This window comes from Rattus norvegicus, chromosome 12 (genome assembly GCF_021556685.1).
Source record: "Rattus norvegicus strain SHRSP/BbbUtx chromosome 12, alternate assembly SHRSP_T2T, whole genome shotgun sequence".
Lineage (NCBI taxonomy): Eukaryota > Metazoa > Chordata > Mammalia > Rodentia > Muridae > Rattus > Rattus norvegicus.
The window spans coordinates 8,399,121-8,422,604 of record NC_141545.1 but is presented as its reverse complement, the minus strand read 5'-3'; the positions used below and the strand labels follow the sequence as shown (position 1 = coordinate 8,422,604).

Sequence of the window (23,484 nt, the reverse complement as noted above, 5' to 3'; positions counted from 1 at the left end):
GATTAAAACAGAGGCAGAAGGAACACCCATTCAGAGCCTGCCCCACATGTGGCCCATACATATACAGCCACCAAACTAGATAAGATGGATGAAGCAAAGAAGTGCAGGCTGACAGGAACCGGATGTAGATCTCTCCTGAGAGACACAGCCAGAATACAGCAAATACATAGGCGAATGCCAGCAATAAACCACTGAATTGAGAATGGGACCCCCCATTGAAGGAAACTTAGAAAGAACTGGAAGAGCTTGAAGGGGCTTGAGACCCCATATGAACAACAATGCCAACCAACCAGAGCTTCCAGGGACTAAGCCACTACCCAAAGACTATACATGGACTGACCCTGGGCTCCAACCTCATAGGTAGCAATGAATAGCCTAGTAAGAGCACCAGTGGAAGGGGAAGCCCTTGGTCCTGCCAAGACTGAACCCCCAGTGAACGTGATGGTTGGGGGAGGGAGGTAATGGGGGTAGGATGGGGAGGAGAACACCCATAGAGAAGGGGAGGGGGATGGGAATGTTGGCCTGTAAACCAGGAAGGGGAATGACAATTGAAATGTAAATAAAAATACTCAAGTTAATAAAGATGAAAAAAAAGAAATAGAAATTCATCATCACTAGGATAATTTTCTTTCTAATGTTTTATTAGAATATATTAATTATACATACTAGTGGATTTTATCAGTGCCTTTTCAGTTATGTATACAATGCATTTTGTGTGCATGGGGTGGGTGGGTGTGTGTGTGTGTGTGTGTGTGTGTGTGTGTGTGTGTGTGTGTTTGTGACAGGGTCTCGCTATGTAGCTGTGACTGTCCTGGAACTCACTAACTATGTAAACCAGGCTGGTCTTGAACTCACAGAGACCTTCCTCCCTCTGCCTCATGAGTTCTGGGATTAAAAGTGTGTACCATTTCCCCGTGCTGTGTTACGCATTTTGATTGCATTCAGCCCATTGCCCTCCCCACTTTTGCAGATCTCCTTGCTTTCTCAAATAGTGCCCTTTCATTCTCATGCACTTTTCTGTGTGAGTTGGAACTATGTGCAAGGATAACAGGTTGCTTACAGGAACATGGGAACCTTTTCAAGCACTATACCTCTGAAGAAAATGATCCTTCATCCCCCAGGAGCCTGCAGACCTCTCAAGGAGGGAGGGGCATTGTGAGCCCCTCTCCCTAGCAACCATTAACTGCCTCCTCCTGGTGGGGTGGGGCCTCTTGAGCCCCTCCTATTATTTTATTGCTGTGCCATTTCTGACTGTGAGACCTTGGGCCCATTACCTGGCCACATTGGATCAAAATGATCCACCCATAAACTGGGTGGGTCAGACCATTAAATGGCTGGAAATATGAAGCACTTTAGAAAAGGCCCTGATGGGAATCCCCACACATGCTCATGTATTTATTACTACACTAGTCACAGTAGCAAGGACATGGACTCAGCCTAAGTATCCTTCAACAGAGGAATGGATGATGAAAACGCACTGCATATACACTGTGGGATTTTGTTCCGCTATAAGAAATGATATTTGCAGGATAATGCATGCATGGATATGGAAAGCATTATATTGAGGTAACTGAGACTCAGGAAAACAGCACTACATGTTCTCTCACATATGTAAATCCCAGCATGTAATGTGTATATGTGGCCATGAGTGTCTTATAGACTGCAAACTGGAACTAGGACCAGAAAAGGAGAGGAAGAGGTAGTGAGGAAGAGGTAGTGAGAAGGCACCAGGACACAGGACCTGAAAACAGAAGCCATCAGAGGCAAAAAGCTTTAGGGGAGGAGGGAGTGGGGAACAAGAGATGGGAGGGGAGGAGGAAGTGGGGAAGAAGGGGTGGAGGGGAGGAGGGTACAGGGAAGAAGGGGTGGGAGGGGAGGAGGATGGAGGGAAGAAGGGGTGGAGGGGAAGAGGGTGCAGGGAAGAAGGGGTGGAGGGGAAGAGGGTGCAGGGAAGAAGGGGTGGAGGGGAGGAGGGTGAAAAGGGGTGGAGGGGAGGAGGATGGAGGGAAGAAGGGGTGGAGGGGAGGAGGGTGCAGGGAAGAAGGAGTGGGAGGGGAGGAGGGTGGAGGGAAGAAGGGGTGGAGGGGAGGAGGGTGCAGGAAAGAAGGGGTGAAAAGATTACTAAAAACAAATCCTGTTCAAAAATATCATAATGAATCCTGATACTTTGTATGCTGCTGTAGTTTTTTCACTGCAATTACATTTCTTTAGTTTGGGGGACGAGGTGACGACTGTAGAAGTACTTAGGGGAGTTTATTCTCTCCTGAGACTACATGGGTCTCTGTATTGAATACAAGTCATCAGGCTTGGTGGCAAGAAACAAGGTACCCACTTAGTCATTTTGTGTGCGCGTGTGCATGCACGCGCGCACACACACACACACACACACACACACACACACGCATGCACACACATTAACAAGCCTGCACACACACAAAAATGACCATGAAAGTAGAGAGAGGGGTTGGAAAGAGGGAGGGGTGAGCAGGAAGGGGAGAGGAGAAAGTAACAGACGAATCAGTAATGCATCAGGGAAACACAATGAGGAGTCAGCCCCATTTTCCAGTCATCAGAAACCACTATGATTTATAGTATCCTGGTGTCAGAGGGCAGGGTTTTCTGGGAAGACTGGGGACATTGCAAACCCCTGACTTTGCTACTGATGAAATTAAAGGAATTAAAAGGAACTAGAAAGATTAGAAGGCAAGAGAGAAGGCTCCATTAAAAAAAAAAAAGTGCTTGCCTCAGAAGCAGAAAGTCCTGAATTCAGTTCCCAAAACCACATTTAAAAAGTCAGGTGTGGTGGCATTCATGTGTAATCCCAGGACTGAGGAGGAACTGCAGATTCTTGGGGCTTGCTGATTGCCTAATTTGTGACATATAATTCATATTACTGACTGTGAAGCTAGGGCTGAGTTCAGAGTCTCTCTCTCTCTCTCTCTCTCTCTGTGTGTGTGTGTGTGTGTGTGTGTGTGTGTGTGTGTGTGTGTGTGTGTGTGTGTGTGTGTGGTCAGAGGTTTCAGATCTCCCTGGAGCTGGAATTACAGCTCATTGTGGGCCATCTGACATGGTTGTGGGGACAACCCATCCGACAGTGGGTTATCATGTCCTCTCTAAGAGCACTACATGCTCTTAACAGCTGAGCCATCACCACCCACAATGGGTTTTGATTATATTCACCTGTTACTTTCCCTTCCCTCTTTCCAAACACTTCCTCTACTTTTCTTCAGTGGTGTAGACACCAATAAGATGTCCATCCTCCTGCAAATAAACCCTCTCCTGGTGCTTCTTCTGTAAGCAAACCCCAACGAAATTTGTTCACACACACTCACTCACACATATGAACAATGCCTGCACACACGCACAAAAATTACTGTGAAATTAGAGGAAGTGCTTGGAAAGAGGGGGATCTGAAACCTCTGTCTATGCACACACACATACACACACACACACACACACACACACACGCATGCACACACACACTTAAAACTAAAACAAATCTTTTGAAAATGTATTGTGTACATGGATGCAAAAAGCTTAATGAAACTCATTGTTATATGTAATTGGAACATGCTGATTAAACATTTTAAAAGATTTGTTTTTATTTTTTATGTACATGTGTGTCTGCATGTATGTCGTTTGAGTGCAATTCCTTAAGAGCCAGGAGAGGGTGTCACATTCCCCAGACCTGCAGCTACAGGCCACTGTGAACGGCCTGACATGGGTGCTGGGAGCTAGAGCCTGGCCTTCTGGAAGAGCAACAGCTCTGTTAACTGCTGAGCTATCTCTCTAGGTCCCCCTTTTTTCTAAAAAAAAAAATCTTTTTAAAGATGGATAGTCCATTCTTATCACCATGTACATCAAGGACCTCCACATCAAACCACATACACTCAAACTAACAGAAGAAAAGGTAGGGAAGAGCCTCAAACACATGGGCACAGGGGAAATTTTCCTGAACAGAACACCAATGGCTTATGCTCTAAGATCAAGAATCAACAAATGGGACCTCGTAAAACTGCAAAGCTTCTGTAAGGCAAAGGACACTCTCATTAGGACAAAACGACAACCAACAGATGGGGAAAAGATCTTTCCTACATTTGATAGAGGGCTAATATTCAAAATATACAAAGAACTCAAGAAGTGAGACTCCAGAGAGCCAAATAACCCTATTAAAAATGGGGTTCAGAGCTAAAGAAAACATTCTCAGTTGAGGATTGTCGAATGGCCAAAAAGCACCTAAAGAAATGTTCAACATCTTTAGTCATAAGGGAAATGCAAATCAAAACAACCCTGAGATTTCACCTCACACCAGTCAGAATGGCTAAGATCAAAAACTCAGGTGACAGCAGATGCTGGCGAGGATGTGGAGAAAGAGGTACACTCCTCCATTGTTGGTGAGATTGCAGACTGGTACGACCACTCTGGAAATCAGTCTGGAGGTTCCTCATAAAATTGGACATTGAACTACCTGAGGCCCTCTCTTGGGCATATACCCAAAGGATGCTCCAACATACAACATACAACAAAGACACATGCTCCACTATGTTCATCGCAGCCTTATTTATAATAGCCAGAAGCTGGAAAGAACCCAGATGCCCTTCAACAGAGGAATGCATACAGCAAATGTGGTACATCTACACAATGGAGTACTACCCAGCTATCAAAAACAATGACTTTATGAAATTCATAGGCAAATGGAATGAACTAGAAAATATCATCCTGAGTGAGGCAACTCAATCATAGAAAAACACACTTGGTATGCACTCATTGATAAGCGGATATTAGCCAAAAAGCTCAAATTCCCCAAGACGCAATCCACAGACCACAGGAAGCTCAAGGAGAAGGATGACCAAAATGTGGATGCTCCCACTCCTTCTTAAAAGGGAAAAAAAATATCCATAGGAGGGAATATGGAAGCAAAGTTTAGAGCAGCAACTCAAGGAACAGCCATTCAGAGCCTGCCCCACATGTGGCTCATATACATACATACATACATACATACATACATACATACATATATATACATATATATATATATATATATATATATATATATATATCCACCAAAACTAGATAAGATTGATGAAGCTAAAAAATGCATGCTGAAAGGGACCGAATATAGATCTCTCCTGAGAGACACATCCAGAGCATGTCCAATACAGAGGTCAATGCTAGCAGCAAACCACCAAACTGAGAACAAGACCTCCTTGGGGGTAATTAGAGGAAGGATTGAAAGAGTTGAAGGAGCTTGCAACCCCCATAAAAACAACAATGCCCACCAACCAGAGCTTCCAGGGACTAAACCACTACCAAACGACTATACTTGGACTGACCCAGGGCTCCAACTGCATATATAGCAGAGAATAGCCTTGTTGGGCACCAGTGGAAGGGAAAGCCCTTGGTCCTGCCAAGGTTGGACCCCCAGTGCAGGGGAATATGGGGGGGCAGTAAGGGGGATGTATAGGGGGAAACCCATATTGGGGAGGGGGAGGGGAGGGAGGATGTATAGGGGGAGGCTTATGGACAGGAAACAGGAAAGGGGAATAACATTTGAAATGTAAGTAAAGAAATATATCTAATAAAAAAAGATGGGTAGTACTTAAAGTATTATATCCAAAGTTATTATCTGTCATCTATATGCTGTGCACACACATCACATCCATGCACACATGTAACACACATATTCACTTACACATACATATATCAACACATAAAAGCAGCCTGTATGTACATACAAATTTAAAATAATTTTATATGACAAGTTGCTATTTCCGTGAAAATCATCATATAGATGGGCCTTCCCACAAGCGAACCAGATCTCTTGGCTGTGGAGGTTAGAACACACATAGCCCCTCTGTAATTCTTGGAATTTGAGGTCTCTGCTATATTGTGTCAAAATCTCCTTTTTTTCTACCCTTTTCCGGTGCGGAACCAAGTTCCTTGTTTCTCTTCCTAAGAAAGAGTAGCTGCAAGGAGTAAGGCCAGTGGGCGGCAGATAAAAGCTGTTGTTCTAAGCAGGACCCAGCACCAAGGAACAGCACTATTTGTGACTCCAAAGGAATGAGGATACAGCAGATGGGCTCTCTGGGTAAGACTACACTAGAAGATGGGAACTTGGGGAGATAGTCTGGGTGATGGTTAGCTCAGGTCTCAGTCTATCTAGGTTCTGACCAGAGCTCTGCCCACTTAGATGAGGAACAGCTGATAATTTATGGTAACAAATACTTGATAAATAGGCTCAGATTCTGACCAACTTTAGAACTCAACAGTTTTCCAGGTACAGAAATATCAAGGGATGAGTAGTAGATATCTCCCATCAGAAATTTAGTCCTAGAAGATAAGGACTGGGGTTCTGGATTCCTGGGTTCCTGAAAGGAGAAGTTTCTAGAGCTTCACCTCTGGCTGAAAGCTGACTTCTGAAACCCTAAGACCCAGAAAGGTGGAGGTTGTGGATATGAGTTTTTCAATCCTGAAGAGATAGAAGTTGAGTCTCTAGACTTCTGAGTCCTGAGCGGGTGAAGAGTTGGGACTCAATACTTGGATTCTGGGGAGTTTGAGGCTCCAGACCTGGACACTCAAGTCATGGGAAGGGGAAAGTTACGGATCCAGGCCTTTGGTTGGGAACTGACTTTGGAACTTCTTCCTGGGGATATGAAAGCTAAGGGTATAGATTCTGGCACAGGAGGCTATGTCTGGGTTCTCAAGGCCAGGAAGTAAACTATCCATCCTTGGCCTTGCAGGATTTCTAGACCGGAGCAACATTCCCTTGGTGCTGCAGCTGCTGTTCCTCATTCTCTTTGCTGGACTCCTGGTGGCCATTGTCATCCAAGGTCAGGATCATCCTGCGGGTTGGGGTGACCTTTCAGCTCAGACAATTAAGTCTAAACAATAGAGGATCAGATAAGAGCAATGGGTCCTTCAGCAGTAGCTAGCAGCTTCCTGGAACCCCTCTGTTTTTATTTCAGTTTGGGGATGGAATAGAAGCAGTAGAGGGTTCGTGGATATTAGGATTTCTTATCTTTGACTTAGATTTTTTTTAATATGGTGTCTGTGTGATATATATGACACACAGTGGATGTGTAATAATTACAATATCATTTGTTGCTGTCAAGTTTCCAAGATCCCCAGCTCAGAAGAAGTTCAGTGGGAACAGACAAAGCAAGAGAAAATGTACCAGGACCTAAGCCAACTGAAGTCTGAAATTGGTGAGTGAGCGAAACTAAAATGTCCCTTTGGTTCTGAGAGGGCCTTCACGTGGGGTCACTCTGTTCTAGTTGCTGGCCATCTCTGTACTGTCAACTTCTTATCTGTGAATTTGGAATAGTGATAAAAAATAAGGAAAGCACATGATGGTCAATGAAGACCATGCACACAGTAGGCATGAGTAATTAAGTAATTGAGTAATTAAACCGATCTTCTGTCATCTGTGGAGAAAAGGTGTCCAGATTTCCTGGGCTCTCTTAGAATGGAGAAAGGACTTAAGAAGTGGGGAAAGGGAAATAGTTTAACCAAGTATCATGTCAGGGAGGATCCTCATTCTGGAGGTCTTGAAAGTAAACAAACACAGGAACAAAGAGATTCATATATGAGTCCAACCTGATCTACTTTCACCAACAGATAGCCTCTGCCGCCTCTGCCCTTGGGATTGGACATTCTTCAATGGAAACTGTTACTTTTTCTCCAAGTCACAACGGGACTGGCACAACTCCATCACTGCCTGCCAAGAAATGGAGGCCCAACTAGTCACCATCAAAAGTCCCGAGGAGCAGGTATGACTGGCTAACTGTTCTAGGGCATTCATCTGGATACTGGCAAACCAGGGCAGAGACAGTTATTTATATGATGTTTTCTAGAAAATGGGCTACTCGATCTACAGGCATTACCCAGCACCTAGAAAATAGGCATCCGCAAGTTCCCAACATGGATAGATGTTGTGGGGAACACTTAAAATGAAAGTGATTTTTGTTACTGAACTGGCCAGTGCATAAAAGCTACTTTGACAGGGGTTTTTTTTTTTAATCCTTGGTGTAAATATTCTCACCATGGTTGATTTCAAGTGACCAGTGAAGTAAACTCAATGAAGACCTTAAGACCATATGCATGACCCACAGTCATAAAACTGATGTAATCTGGCTTTATCATAACCTACTTCGAGTAAATTTATGTGGACACAGTCAGAACATGTAAGACGCAGAAGCATGTAGTGTTATCGAGTGCGTGTGATGGGTGGCCAGCTGTGCACACTCTGAGCATAAGTCTAAGTGCACCTGCCCATAGGACCCAGGTATTGTAAATGATCAGAACTCCTGGGAACATCAGGCTGGGGGGGGGGGGTGAAGCTCAACTTTAAGAGTGCTCACCTAGTATACATGAACTCAATCCTCAGAGCCATAAAAGCCAGGTGGTAATGCAAAAATGCAAGAACTATTGGGAAGTGAAAACAAGAGGATCAAGAGATTAAAGCCATCCTCAGTTATGTGAGTTTGAGGTCATGAGACCTGTGTCAAAGAAAAACAAACGAACTGCCAATAACATGTGAAGGATTCCTGACTGGTGTACTAGAAATACGAAAGGGTTAAAATCAGATTTCAAGCAGCCCCTGCTGCTAAGAGATTAGGGAGCAAAATAGCTTCCATTGCTGTCACAAATATCTGAAACCAGCTCCAGGAGGAAAATTATGTCCCATAGCTCAGAGACTCCAATCCATGGTCAACTGGACCCATTGCTTTTATGTCTGTGGCAAGGCAGAAATATAGTGTGAAGGCATAGCAGAAGAAAGCCTCCTACCTCTTGTAGCAGCCAGGAGCAAAAAGACGCACAGAGAGGGCAAGATTCCCCTCCAAAGATACGACCACAGCAGCCTACCTCCTCCATCTAAGCCACATTTTCCGGCTTTCATAGCCTACACCTAATGCTGTAAAATACTAAATCCAGCCCACTTCTCCGTGAGAATTGATAGGCAGTCACTAATGGTAAAAGTGAGAGGTGACCAAGGCCCCACCCCTCCTAAGGATCTATAGGCAGTTAACAGTTGCTGAGGGATGGAAAGACACCTTCTTCTGTGATATAGCCACCGCTAGAGTGCCCATGCTCCTGTAAGGAACACCTCTCCTCTAAGGAACCCTAACTAAACGTGTTCATTTACCAAAAATACAAATGTTTTGGAATCCATTGATGAACATAAGCTTGGGTGTGGGGAATAGGGAAATGGTTACCTCCTGACTCGTTCTCTCCCCATCCAGAGCTTCCTACAGCAGACTTCCAAGAAAAATGGCTACACCTGGATGGGGCTGTCAGATCTGAACAAGGAAGGCGAGTGGTACTGGCTGGATGGGTCACCTCTGTCAGACAGGTAGCCCAGCAAAGGGAAGGGAAGGGGCTGTGTCTGACTTGTACTACCCTTCTAGTTCCCCCAAACTCTGCCACCACCTTCTGTGGCCTTCTAGAAATAAGAGTTAATAACATTCCTCCATAAGTTGGAGGAAGGAGGACCTGATGTTCACGCAGACAGAAGCTGCTTAGGTTCCACCATTAGAGCTGAAGGAGGAGACTGGAACCTGTGTAGGTATTCTAAATGAAGTGTGTAATCACGGGCATCTTGATTAGGAAGGTCACTAGGTCAAGGGATTACAGCATTCTAAAGAGTAGCACGCTGGACTGGGGAGATGGCTCAGTCGGTCAACTGCTTGGAGCACAAGTATGAGAAAGGGCCAGAATTTGATCTTTATAATTCAGGTTTGTTTGTTCATTTGTTTCTTTGCTTGTTTGTTTGTTTAAAGCTGAATATAGTTGTATGAGCATGTAATTGTGACTCAGGGTAGACAGAGAAAAATAAATTGCTGGGACTCATGGGGAAACCAGCCTAACATGGTAGTTCTAATCCAGCAGAAGACCCTGCTTCAGAAAAAAGGTGGATAGTGACTGAGGGCTCCCTGAAGGATGACATCTAAGGTTCACCTCTGGCCTACACACACACACACACACACACACACACACACACACACACACCATACAAGCATGCAGGTATGAGTACAAACACATGTATCACACACTCATATAGGCACATATACATACATGCATATCACACACATGCACGTGCATATACACATGTGAATGTACACAGACACATGACACTTGCATGTACTTACAAATGTACACATATCACATACCTGCACACACATGCATGTATCCATCATATATACATATGCACACATACATGAAAAGAGAGCATTTTATACTCACGGGTCCTCCTAAGAGAAGGATTTATCACAGGTCGGGTCATCAGCCAGGACTAGTGCGAATGCAGAGGGAACAGGAGCAGTGGGCAAGACCCTATGTTAGATGTCAAAGAAAAGAGTAGAGCTCGGATGTAGGTAAGTGGTAAGTTCCAAAGTATAAGCACTGTCCCCAGTGGTTTGTTATTTAGCCCTGAGCTGATATTATTGACTGACCCAGACTACAAGAGCCCAGTGAAGAAGGTTATTGAATGTGGGAAGTTTACACTGGATAGTTGTATTTTATAGCCATGCTCCCTGTGGGACAACTCTTATCAGGCATGGGAGACAAAGGTGTCCAAGTGACATGAGAATAGCATGAGGTGCTGTACAGGAAATGTCTGTCACACACATGCAAGGAAGGGATGAAAGTGCCAATTTCCAGGAACTATGAAGAAGGGTTCATAAGGTGCAGGTAGCGTTGCGGATGCTGTCTTTGTCCCAGTGCGCATTTATTGCCTCACTATGGCTGTAGTGAGGACTTACACCTGGGTATTCAGTTCTGTTCCATCAGTCAGCGTGTCTGGATTTATGATGGTACTACACGATTGTTATTTCTGCATCTCTATAGTATGTCTTGGGGAGTGCTGATATCTCCAACAGCGTTTTCAACATTCAGGATAGTTTTGGCTATCCTGGGCCATTGCGTTTTCAATGTAAGATTTTACTTACATGAAGAATTGCATTGGCATTTTGCTGGGGACTGTACTAAATCTGTAGGTCGCTTTGGGTATGATGGCCTTTTCGTGATGTTAATCCTGAGCACACAAAGTCCCCCCATCACCTATTGTCTTTATTCAGTTCCCTCTGGGTTTTAAAGTTTTCATTGTAGAGGTCCTTAACTTCCTTGATTAGGTTTATTCCAAGATATTTTAGACTATTGTGAATGGGATTGTTTCCCTGATCTTTCCTCAGTATGACTGTTTTTCATATATAGGAATGCTGCTGTTTTGTATGTGTCTGTTGTGTATAATTGTAGATGCTTTCTGCAGCCTCAGGAACTATTGGAATGAAGGACAGCCCAATAATATTGATGGACAAGACTGTGTGGAATTCAGAAATGATGGCTGGAATGATGCCAAATGCGACAATTGGAAATTCTGGATCTGCAAAAAAACTGCAACTACCTGTTCCAGCAAGTGATGACCGGATCTTCTCTGCAGTTTGCACAGCCTAAACATCCCGGTTAGGCAGTGGACTTCTACTCATGTGTTTCCCAGTTTACCTCTTCCCTGTCTATGGGCATGGAAATCTTAGTATTAGCCCTGGGACTCATCAGTCTCCTTAGTCATTATGGTGCTAGACCACTAATGTCCTTCCTTTGATGTCTCCAAACTCCTACTGGCATAGCTGTGGTTTTGCTATTGAATTTAACTACATTGAAGTTGTGTATCCACTGATGGGCTGGGTGTGTTCCATTCATTCCCCCTGTCTTTCTTGTTGAGCTCAGAGGGTTTACATTACCATAATCGGTATAATATTCATTATATTGGTAAATTGTCACATACTATTTGAGCTTACAGAGAAGCTGGCTCTGGAATTATGGCTGCCCTGTAACACCAAAGCATGTTTACCTCAAAGTGTCATTCAAAGACCTTGTCTAGGGTTGGGCAGCTGCCCAACTGTGTAACAGAGAGGGAAGAGATCATCAGCAAGACATCCTAAGAGTAAACACATTGTATCCTTGAGAACAGCTAAAAGATGGACATTAACAACAGGCGTTAGTAGTGTTTATCCCATGCTATGTGAGTGCCTGCAGCAGAACAGAGAAGCCAGAAGTTCACCCATGAGAAGCTCAGCAAGGGAGAGACAGCAAACTCCAGCTGCCTGTCTCAACTTCCCCAGTCAGTGTCTGCTGACTTGTGCGAGCACCCAGATTTGAGGAAGTCATTTCCATCTGTTGTTATCTGTACTTTTTGCCTGAGGAGTGTTCACTTTGCTCTTGTGGAAACCCAGTGGGGAGCTCCGGCTAACCGCCTTAACAGAGTTTCCTCAGTCAGTTTCTGCTGGGTATTTGTCAGCCCCTGTCTCAGTCATGTTATCTTTCCACTGCTATTTGTACTTTTACTCAGAAGCCTCACTCAGGGGACACTGCTCTTCCCAGGATTCTGTGTGCTGGGAATTCTAGCTGACTGCCTTAAAGGGGCTTCTCTCTTTTATTTCTGCCTGACACTTTGAGCATTCAACTTGGCAATGTTTGGTGTTTATTTATCTACCCATCACTTGTTATTTATCCTTTTACTTTGACTTGCAATATATTTAATAAACTCATTCAAAGCAAAAAGAAAAAGTATGGGAGATAGACTGCTTTTGTAGAGGACCTGGGTTCAAATCCCAGCATCTGCATGACCTCTCACAACCACCTATAACTCCACTTCCTAAGGACCCAATACCCTCTTCTAGTCTCTGACAGTACCAGACATGCAAGTGTTGTATAGATATACATACAAGCAAACAACCTACACACATAATAAAGGGGGAACAGAAGTATGGCTATAGTAGATCACTCTCCAGACCATGCAGTACATGTATGATTGCTAATACATCTCAAGAAATTGCATGCAATCCATGCATATTTTCTTCCATCCACCTCCCCTATGTACTTTAGCTTAGAGGTCTTTCTCTAGTTGTTTTAATTCATCCCATAAGCTGAAGTATTTACTAGAGAACCAATCTCCCCAGCCCCACAATGATTCACGCTAATGTGTGAATTTCCTACCTCTTCCCTCCCTTGTTGATCACAGGTAAACCCAGATGTGTCTCTATTCAAGGAAGTTCATGTTTTTCTGGCTCCTGGGAGTTGTAGTGGTGGCAGTGGTCATCTGTCATCCTCTTTATCAGCTTGACTGTGCTACAGGGAGCTCCCTTCACCAAAGGTGCCTTCCTGCTTCAGTTCATAAGGATGAGAGACAGCCACAATCCAACTATGTTGGAGAAACATGAGGTAACTAGGAAGCTTCGCTCTAAAACTTCCCAACAGGTGACTGTAGACATTCTCAGACCATCATTCATGAAATTGTGACCCTATCGTGTGCCTGCTTCCCTCCCAGTAGTATATATATGGCAGACTAATCATGTCTCCACAGGAAGAAGACAGTGAAAAGAATACACGGGGTGAAAAGAATAAAGCCTGCAAGAGACAAGGTCTATAAATGAACTTAAAGCAGGGAGATATCTATATAAAAGAGTCAGAAGGGCTGGGAATCAGAGCCTATTGGAAAGTTTACCTGAACCCTCACCACCCCTAGTCAACTTAGGCTGCCTGGGGCAGAGAAATAGAAACTACAGGGGAGGTGCTGCCACTTACATACACCTGACCTATAGGACCAGAGGAGGTGAGAGTGCAGTGCAGAGATCTAAAGGAGCTACCTGGAAAGGGCTTGAAATTTCCTCTCCCCAGTATACCAAAAACCCAAGGAACATAGCAGCTACAGAGACCAATGGCTCCTTTTTGTGCCTTTTCACACAGGGCATCATGTGAAAATGGACAGAGCCAGAGGGATCTTAGAACTTTCACCTTCAACTTAGCTTGTCTGTGTCGACCACTCATGTTAAGAGGCTGCCCACTCTCCCCCTACTTATTCACTATAGTTCTCGAAGTCCTAGCCAAAGCAATCAGACAACAAAAGGAGGTCAAGAGGATACATATTGGAAAAGAAGAAGTCAAAATATCACTATTTGCAGATGATATGATGGTATATATAAGTGATCCCAAAAGTTCCACCAGAGAACTACTAAAGCTGATAAACACCTTCAGCAAAGTGGCTGGATATAAAATTAACTCAAATAAATCAGTAGCCTTCATCTGCACAAAAGAGAAACAAGCCGAGAAAGAAATTAGGAAACGACACCCTTCATAATAGTCCAAAATAATATAAAATACCTCAGTGTGACTTTAACCAAGCAAGTGAAAGATCTGTATAATAAGAACTTCAAGACTCTGAAGAAAGAAATTGAAGAAGATCCCAGAAGATGGAAAGATCTCCCATGCTCATGGATTGGCAGGATTAATATAGTAAAATGGCCATTTTACCAAAAGCAATCTATAGATTCAATGCAATCCTCATCAAAATACCAATCCAAGTCTTCAGAGAGTTAGACAGAACAATTTGCAAATTCACTTGGAATAACAAGAAACCCAGGATAGCTAAAATTATCCTCAACAATAAAAGGACTTCTGGGGGAATCACTATCCCTGAACTCAAGCAGTATTACAGAGCAATAGTGATAAAAACTGCATGGTATTGGTACAGAAACAGACAGATAGACCAGTGGAATAGAATTGAAGACCCAGAAATGAACCCACACACCTATGGTCACTTGATTTTTAACAAAGGAGCCAAAACCATCCAATGGAAAAAAAGATAGCATTTTCAGCAAATGGTGCTGGTTCAACTGGAGGCCAGCATGTAGAAGAATGCAGATCGACCCATGCTTATCACCCTGTACAAAGCTTAAGTCCAAGTGGATCAAGGGCCTCCACATCAAACCAGATACACTCAAATTAATAGAAGAAAAAGTGGGGAAGCATCTCAAACACATGGGCACTGGAGAAAATTTCCTGAACAAAACACCAGTGGCTTATGCTCTAAGATCAAGAATCGACAAATGGGATCTCATAAAACTACAAAGCTTCTGTAAGGCAAAGGACACTGTTGTTAGGACAAAACGGTGACCAACAGATTTGGAAAAGATCTTTTGCAGTCCTACAACTGATAGAGTTTATATCCAAATTATACAAAGAACTCACGAAGTTAGACTGCAGGGAGACAAATAACCCTATTAAAAATGGGGTTCAGCGCTAAACAAGGAATTCACAGCTGAGGAAGGCCGAATGGCTGAGAAACACCTAAAGAAATATTCAACATCTTTAGTCATAAGGGAAATGCAAATCAAAACAACCCTGAGATTTCACCTCACACCAGTCAGAATGGCTAAGATCAAAAACTCAGGTGACAGCAGATGCTGGCGAGGATGTGGAGAAAGAGGAACACTCCTCCATTGTTGGTGGGATTGCAGACTGGTACAACCATTCTGGAAATCAGTCTGGAGGTTCCTCAGAAAATTAGACATTGAACTACCTGAGAACTCTTGGGTGCCCCAATATATAACAAAGACACATGTTCATAGCAGTCTTATTTATAATAGCCAGAAGCTGGAAAGAACCCAGATGCCCTTCAACAGAGGAATGGATACAGAAAATGTGGTACATCTACACAATGGAATACTACTGAGCTATCAAAAACAATGACTTTATGAAATTCATAGGCAAATGGATGGAACTGGAAAATATCATCCTGAGTGAGGTCACAGAAAAACACACATGGTATGCACTCATTGATAAGTGGATATTAGCCCAATGCTTGAATTACCCTAGATGCACAGAACACATGAAACTCAAGAAGGATGACTAAAATGCAAATGCTTCACTCTTTCTTTAAAAGGGGAACAAGAATACCCTTGGGAGGGAATAGGGAAGCAAAGTTTAGAACAGAGGCAGAAGGAACACCCATTCAGAGCCTGCCCCACATGTGGCCCATACATATACAGCCACCAAACTAGATAAGATGGATGAAGCAAAGAAATGCAGGCTCACAGGAACTGGATGTAGATCTCTCCTGAGAGACACAGCCAGAATACAGCAAATACATAGGCGAATGCCAGCAGCAAATCACTGAACTGAGAACAGGACCCCCGTTGAAGGAATCAGAGAAAGGACTGAAAGACCTTGAAGGGGTTTCAGACCCCATATGAACAACAATACCAACCAACCAGAGCTTCCAGGGACTAAACCACTACCCAAAGCCTGACCCTGGGCTCCAACTACATAGGTAGCAATGAATAACCTAGTAAGGGCACCAGTGGAAGGGGAAGCCCCTGTTTGTGCCAAGACTGAACCCCCAGTGAACGGGATTGTTTGGGGGAGGGCAGTAATGGGAGAAGGATGGGGAGGGGAACACCCATATAGAAGGGAAGGGGTAGGGGTTAGGGGGATGTTTGCCTGGAAACTAGGAAAGGTAATAACAATCGAAATGTAAATAAGAAACACCCAATTTAATAAAGATGGAGAAAAAAAGAAATCCATCAACATAAACCAATATATAAACGAACTCAAGGAAAAAACACTTGATCATTTCATTAGCTGCTGAGAAAGCATTTGATAAAATTCAACACCCCTTCATGAAAAAAAATTCTTGAAAAGATCAAGAATTCAAGGCCCATACAATATACAGCAAACCTGTAGTCAATATTAAACTAAATGGAGAGAAACCTGAAGCAATCTCACTAAAATCAGGGACTAGACAAGGCTGCCTCCTTTCTCCCTACCTATTCAATATAGTACTTAAAATCCTAGCCAGAGCAAAAAAAAAAAAAAGAGAGAGAGAGAGAGATCAATGGGCTACAACTGGAAAGGAAGAAATCAAAATATCACTATTTGCAGATGATATGATAGTATACTTAAGTGACACCAAAAATTCCACCATAGAACTCCTACAGCTGATAAAAAAAAAAACTTTTAGCAATGTGACTGGATATAAAATTAACTCAAACAAATCAGCAGCCTTCCTCTACGCAAAGGATAAGAGGCTGAGAAAGAAATTAGGGAAATGACACCATTCACTATAGTCACAAATAACATAAAATACCTCATGTAGCTTGGGGTTTTTAGCGGGTGAATATTCACAATGCGGGGAAAGCATGGTGCCTACTGTATAATCTCAATGACCTAAGTGTGTGTACACTTGCGGGATCTAGAACGACACATTGAGCTGAGCTACTTGTGACTGGGTGACTGTGTTCTTGCCCTCTTGTGTTTTATTTCCTATAATGCACATATTTAAAAATGATTAAAGCTTCTTTTAAAAACGTAAAAAAAAAAAAAGAGGGCCTGGGTGAATACAGCAGCTACCAAGCCAGACTTCTATACCCAACAGCTATCTATCAGCTGAAGAGAGAAAAACTTCCCATGATACAAGTAGGCTAAAGGAACTCGGACTGCTAAACCACCCAATAGAAGATACATAAAAGGAGATATTTGAGATTAAAGGAGGATGAAGCCTTCACACACACACACACACACACACACACACACACACACACACACACACACACACACACAAACCATGCTATAATTGCAGTTAAGCAACTCGAAGAGGGGGGAAAAATAAACACTATAACATCACCGAATGCCAGAACGAAAACACACTTTCCCTTAATAACTCTGTGTTTCCTGGCTTTGAAATTGTAGCTGTATGTTTAACTTGGAATGACTGTGGATGGATGCCAGGCAGTAAGAAAGGGTCAGGGAGGGGATGAAGGGGAACATGCCTTCAGAAGAGAGGATAATCGGACATGTGTGGCAGTGGTGGGTGTGGGAATGTTTTGGTGGGGACAAGGTCGGAAGATTGGGGAAGGAGGATTAGGGAATGTACAAAAACTGAGGACAGAGGGAAAAGCCATAAACAAATACATGATTTTGTGGGACAATATTAAAATATATTTTAAAAGCATTTGAGGGGTCCATCTTTATCCCTGCACATCTCATAGGTAGGACACAGTTTGGGTTGAAGGTTCTGTGGGTGAGTGGATGTCACCCTCCTTCCACTGGAAGGCCTGCCTGGCTACAGGAGGTGGACACTTTAGTCTCTAAATCCCCTCCCCACCTCCCTGATGGTAGGACTCTCAGCTAGAGTCAGCCCCATAAACTCCCTGCAGCCTCCCATATCCCACTATCCAGCTAGTCCCAGAGATGCTTCCCCTCCCCTCTTCCCTTCTCACTCCCAGCCCTCCCCTTGCTCTTTGCACCTAAACCCCACACCCAGTTCCCTCCCCACACCCTCTCCCCCTTAGTTCCCTTCCTCTGTTGGCACCGGTGTTGCCAGTGTGTGAATATGGGGCGTAGGTCTGCGGGATTGAAAGAAAACACGTACATGAGTCACCCGTCTTCAGCGAGTGCCACCAAGGCTTTACTGAGATTTCCTTATATACCGGAGGCAAAAGCCTTGGAAAACAACAAGGCAGGTGAAAATCCCCAACCAGGAAAACAGGAAAAGTCTGTGTGATGAAAGTTCCAGCCCAATCAGGGGCATAAACAACTTCTTAAACAACAACAAGCAGGAAGGCTCGGTGGGGAGGAAGGGTGCCATGGAGAATCCCAGCCCCAAATCAGGGGCTAAGAGCAGCTGCCAAGGGTGTAAACAATTTCTTGCTATAGCACGCTAAAAGGCTCAGGGAGGGGGGAGGGAAACACCAAGGTAGGGCCCAACATTCCTCCATCCACCTTCAATGTCTGTTTTATGTCCCCTTCTGAGTGAGATTCAAGCATCCTCCCTAAGTCCTCCCTGTTACTTACCTTCCTTGAATCTGTGGCTTGTAGCATTTTTATCCTGTACTTTATGGCTAATGTCTACTTATAAGTGATTACACATAATGTGCATTTTTCTGAGTCTGGATTACCTTACTCAAGACGATATTTTCTAGTTCCATTCATTTGCCTGCAAAATTTCATGGTGTTCTTATTTTTAATAACTGAGTAGAATTTCATTGTGTAAACATACTATATTTTTCTTTAGTCGTTCTTTGTTTGAGGGACATCTAGGTTGTTTCCAGTTTCTGGCTAGTAAGAATAAAGTTCCTATAACCACAGTTGAGCACGTGTCCTTGTGGGATGGTGGAGCGTCTTCTGCGTATATGGCCAGGTGGTATAGCTGGGTCTTGGGGTAAAACTATTCCCAATTTTCTGAAAAACTGACAAATTGATTGGCACAGTGGTTGTACAAAAGTTTGCACTGCCACCAGCACCACCATGTACCATCACTGAGTTTTTTATCTTAGCCGTTCTGATGATCATAGGATAGAATCTCACAGTCATTTTGATTTGCATTTCCCTGGTGACTAAAAGCACTGAACTTTTCTTTAAGAGCTTCATGGCCATTAAAGATTCCACTGTTGAAAATGCCCTGTTTAGATCCAAAGAAGTTAAACAAGAAGAATGTGAGGATGTTTGGATCACACTTAAAAGGGGGAATAAAGTAGTCATAGGAAGCAGAGGGCGGAAAGCACTGGGTAGGAAAGGGGAGAGAGGAATTGGGGGCAGGAGGGGGGGATGAGACCTGGAATGGAGAAGGCTCCCAAGACTCAATGTGGGTAATCTTCGCTGAGATACCTAACAGTGGGGACATGGAAACGGAAGAGACCAAACCCTATACCCAGGCAGGACCCCTAGAGGAGGAATAAGGACATCAACCCACCCACCCTCGAAACTTCTGACCCAAAATTCCTCCAGTCAAAAGAAATGTGTAGCTGTAAATATTTAAAAGCCGATCTATGCTCCCAGCAGGTCCATGCAGCTCTGCACCCGCCCCAGAACTCTGGAATCACAACACGCACACGAATGCACATGCGTCTTTACATTCAATAGCCTTAACTAGTTCAATCGCTGGGCATTTCCAAACCTCCTCGTGACTATCACACACTCCCCTCTGGTATTTCTGAATTAATCCTTGATAAATATATTATTAAATATAAATCTAAATAAAGATAAATCTATATTATATCTCTGCTACCCTAGACCCAATCGGAGGAGTGGCTCCTGGGGCCACTTTCCTGGATTCTTACATATTCGTGGTCCTTTAAGTCTGATCTCTCATCATGGCGACTCTGCTCCTTCCTCTTTCCTTCATCCCTTGTCCGGGAAATCTACAAGTCCCACCTCTGTCTCCCTGCCCAGCCATTGGCCGTTGGCAATTTTATTTACCAGTCAGAGCCAATAGTGGGCAGACGACCTTTAGCCTACATTCAGGACAGAGTTTGTTTTTTGGGGTTTTTTTGTTTGTTTGTTTGTTTGTTTGTTTGTTTGTTTGTTTCTTGCTTTTTTTAACACAATTAGAATCAGAACACGAAATGCTACAAAATGCAGGGGCGAAGATGGAACAGAGGCTGAAGGAATGGCCTCCAACCTGAAACCCCTTCCCACGGACAAACACCAATCCCTGACATTAATAGACTCTCTGTTAGGCTAGCACAACTGTCCTCTGAGAGCAGCTGACTGAAACAGAAGCAGATACCCACAGCTAAACATTGGGCAGAGGGCAGGGACTCTAATGGAAGAGTTAGGAGAAGGATTGGAGGCCCTGAAGGGGATAGAATCTCATGGCTGGACCAACAGAATCAACTAACCTGGACCTCTGGGAGCGCTCAGAGACTGAGTCACCAACCAAAGAACACACTGAAACAGGACCTCGACACTTTCAGCGGATGTGCAGCTCAGTCTCCATGTGGAGCCCCCAACAACTGTAGCAGAGGCTCTCCCTAAAGCTGTAGTCTGACTGTGGTGTCTGTTCCCCAACAGGGCTGAGAGTTAGAGGATGCTACTACGCTGGCAGAGACTTGATGCACCAGAGTGAGGGGATACAGGTGGGGGCTCCTCTCAGAGAAAAAAGGAAGGGGGTATGGAAGGAGGGTCCCTATGAGAGGACATTGGGAGAGGGCAGCATTTGGGATGTAAATAAATATAAATTTAATTTAAAAAAGAAAATTCTGTTTAGTTCTGTATACCATAGGTAGATTTTTCCTTTGATGAATATGAAGTGTCCTCCTTCTCCTTTGATTAATTTTGGTTAAAAATCTATTTTATTAGATATTAGAATGGCTACTCCAGCTTGTTTCTTGGGTCCATTTGATTAGAAAACCTTTTCCCAGTCCTTTACTCAGAAAAAATTGTCTATCTTTGTTGCTGAAGTGTGTTTCTTTTATGCAGCAGAAGAATGGATCCTGATTTCATATCTATTCTGTTGGCCTGTGTCATTTTATTGGAGAATTGAGTCCATTGATATTGAAAGAATTTAATGACCAAGATTGTTAATTCTTGTTATTTTGATGGTGGTGGTGGTGGTAGTGTGTGTGTGTGTGTGTGTGTGTGTGTGTGTGTCCCTTTGTTATTTATTTTCTGTATTTTCTTGGGTATAGTTACCCTCCTTTTGTTGAAGCTTTCCTTGTAGTATATTCTGTGGGGCAGATGGATTTGTTGATAGATATTGTTTAGATTTCATTTTTATCATGGAATATCTTATTTTCTCCATCCACAGTGACTGAAAGTTTTACTAGATAGAGTAATGTGAGCTAACATTTGTGGTCTTTTAGGTTCTGTAAGACATCTGCCCAGACCCTTAGGCTTTTATAGTCTCTGGTGAGAAAGTCAGGGGTAATTCTGATAGATCTGGCATAATTATTGCTTGGCCTTTCTTCCTTGCAGCTTTGAATATTCTCTGTTTATTCTGTACAGTTAGTGTTTTGATTATCATGTGATGAGAGGATTTTCTTTTCTGGTCTAATCTATTTGGTGTTGTATAGGTTTCTTGTATGTTTATTGGTATATCTTTCTTTAGGTTGGGGATTTCTTTTCTTCTATGGTTTTATTGAAAATATTTTCTGGGCCTTGTAACTGATTTTTGGGTTTGTTGTTGATCTCGTTGTTGTTGTTGTTGTTGTTGTTGTTGTTGTTGTTGTTGTTGTTGTTGTTGTTGTTTTGCTTTGGTTTGGTTTGGTTTTTGGTTTGATATTTTCATAGTGTCCCAGAATTCTGGGATGTTCTGTGTCAGGAAATGTTCATACTTAACATTTTCTTTGACTGATGAATTGATTTCTTGAATTGTATCTTCTATGCCTGAGATTCTCCCTTCCGTCTCTTGTACTCTGTTGGTGATGCTTGCATCTGCAATTCCTGTCCTCTTCCTATATTTTCAATCCCCAGAATTCCCTCAGTTTGTGTTTTCTTCAATGCTTCTATTTCCATTTTCAGGTCATGAACAGTTCATTTAATTTCCTTCGACTATTTGATTGTATTTTCCTGTATTTATTTAGGGGATTTGTTCATTTCCTCTCTAAAGACTTCTATCATCTTTATAAGATTGGATGTAAGGTCATCGTTTTGTGCTTCAGGTGCACTAGGATATCCAGGGCTTGTTGTGGTAGGATAGCTGGGCTTTGGTGGTGCCATGCTGCCCTGGATCTTATTGATTACACAGACCTTTGGCCGTATGTTTGTCCATGGTGTTGGCTGGACAATCCTGATGCCAGCAGGGCTCCTCTGGGGAGGAGGGGGCTCTGGGAGCAGCAAGGGCCATGCATCTGACAATATAGCTCAGGGAATAGCACACTACTCATCTCTGCTGCCTGTGTCCCCTATGGACCTACATGTTCCATGCTGCTCACCCCTGCTGGCAGGGACCCAGGTGGACCTCACAGGCACATCTCTTTTGGAGGGATCTAAACTGGACATTTCTGGGAACCTGCAGGCCTCCTCAGGAAGGCAGACAAGGCCATGGGCCAGACAATGGAGGTCCGGGGACACCATGGAACTCCCCTCTGCTGGGTGTGCCTCAGGTGGACCTGGTAGGAAAGGCAAATGTTTATCTTTATAGACGTTATTATGTTCATGGTATATCTGCACAGCAATAAAACCCCAACTAAGACAAATGCTAAGTGATCCTAAGTGGATCTAAGAGGAAAGTTCATAGGACGAGGTACCTGCATAGAAAAATTGGGGAAATCTCATACTAACAACTTAATGGTATACCTGAAAATTCTAAAGCAAAAAGAAGTAATTACACTCAAGATTAGGAAATGGCAAGAAATAATCAAGCTGAGGACTTAAAGCAATAAAATAGGATCAAAGATAACAGTACAAAGAATCAATGAAAAATGAGTTAATTGTTTGGGGAAATTAACAAGCAAGATAAACCCTTATTCAAACTAACTAAAAGGCAGAGAGAGAACAGCTAAATTAACAAAATCAGAAACAAAGGGGGGGGACTTAGTATTTCTCCCTTTTCCTTCACATGGAAATTCAAAGAATTATTAGGTCTTATTTCAAAAATCTGTGCTCTACAAAATTAGAAAATCTAAAAAAGCAGATAATTTTCTTGATAAGTATCCTGTGCCCAAGTCAAATCACGATCAGATAAACAGTATAACTAGACCTAGAATGCCTAAGAAATAGAAGCACTCAGGAAAAGTCTTCCAACAGCAAAAAAAAAAAAAAAAAACAAAAAAAAACAGAATCAGATGGTTTTGGCACATAATTCTACCAGATTTTCAAAGAGAGTTAACATCAATATGCCTAAATTATTCCACAAAATAGAAACAGAAAAACGATTGCCAAATTTATTTTATGAAGCCACATATATCCTGATATCCGAACCACATAGAT

The 23,484-nt window shown here is 43.1% G+C and overlaps 1 protein-coding gene and 1 long non-coding RNA gene across 12 annotated transcripts in view; one reads left to right on the top strand and one right to left on the bottom strand.

Moving 5' to 3' along the window:
• Window positions 1–23,484, bottom strand: part of LOC148002098 (uncharacterized) — a 158,037-nt gene that overhangs the window by 48,048 nt on the left and 86,505 nt on the right. The window lies entirely within an intron of this gene.
• Cd209e (CD209e molecule) lies at window positions 6,007–11,456 on the top strand. Its single transcript, NM_001192005.1, has 6 exons — window positions 6,007–6,088; window positions 6,741–6,830; window positions 7,113–7,205; window positions 7,618–7,769; window positions 9,243–9,352; window positions 11,267–11,456. Exons 1-6 carry the CDS (start codon window positions 6,061–6,063, stop codon window positions 11,415–11,417), a joined length of 624 nt encoding a protein of 207 aa, NP_001178934.1. The 5' UTR covers window positions 6,007–6,060; the 3' UTR covers window positions 11,418–11,456.

What these genes read in the sequence shown, in the direction of transcription:
- Cd209e (NM_001192005.1), top strand. Translation starts at nt 6,061, where the DNA reads ATGAGGATACAGCAGATGGGCTCTCTGG. An exon ending in ACAGCAGATGGGCTCTCTGG is followed by an intron (nt 6,089 to 6,740) that starts GTAAGACTACAC and finishes TTGGCCTTGCAG; the next exon opens with GATTTCTAGACCGGAGCAAC. An exon ending in GGTGGCCATTGTCATCCAAG is followed by an intron (nt 6,831 to 7,112) that starts GTCAGGATCATC and finishes GTTGCTGTCAAG; the next exon opens with TTTCCAAGATCCCCAGCTCA.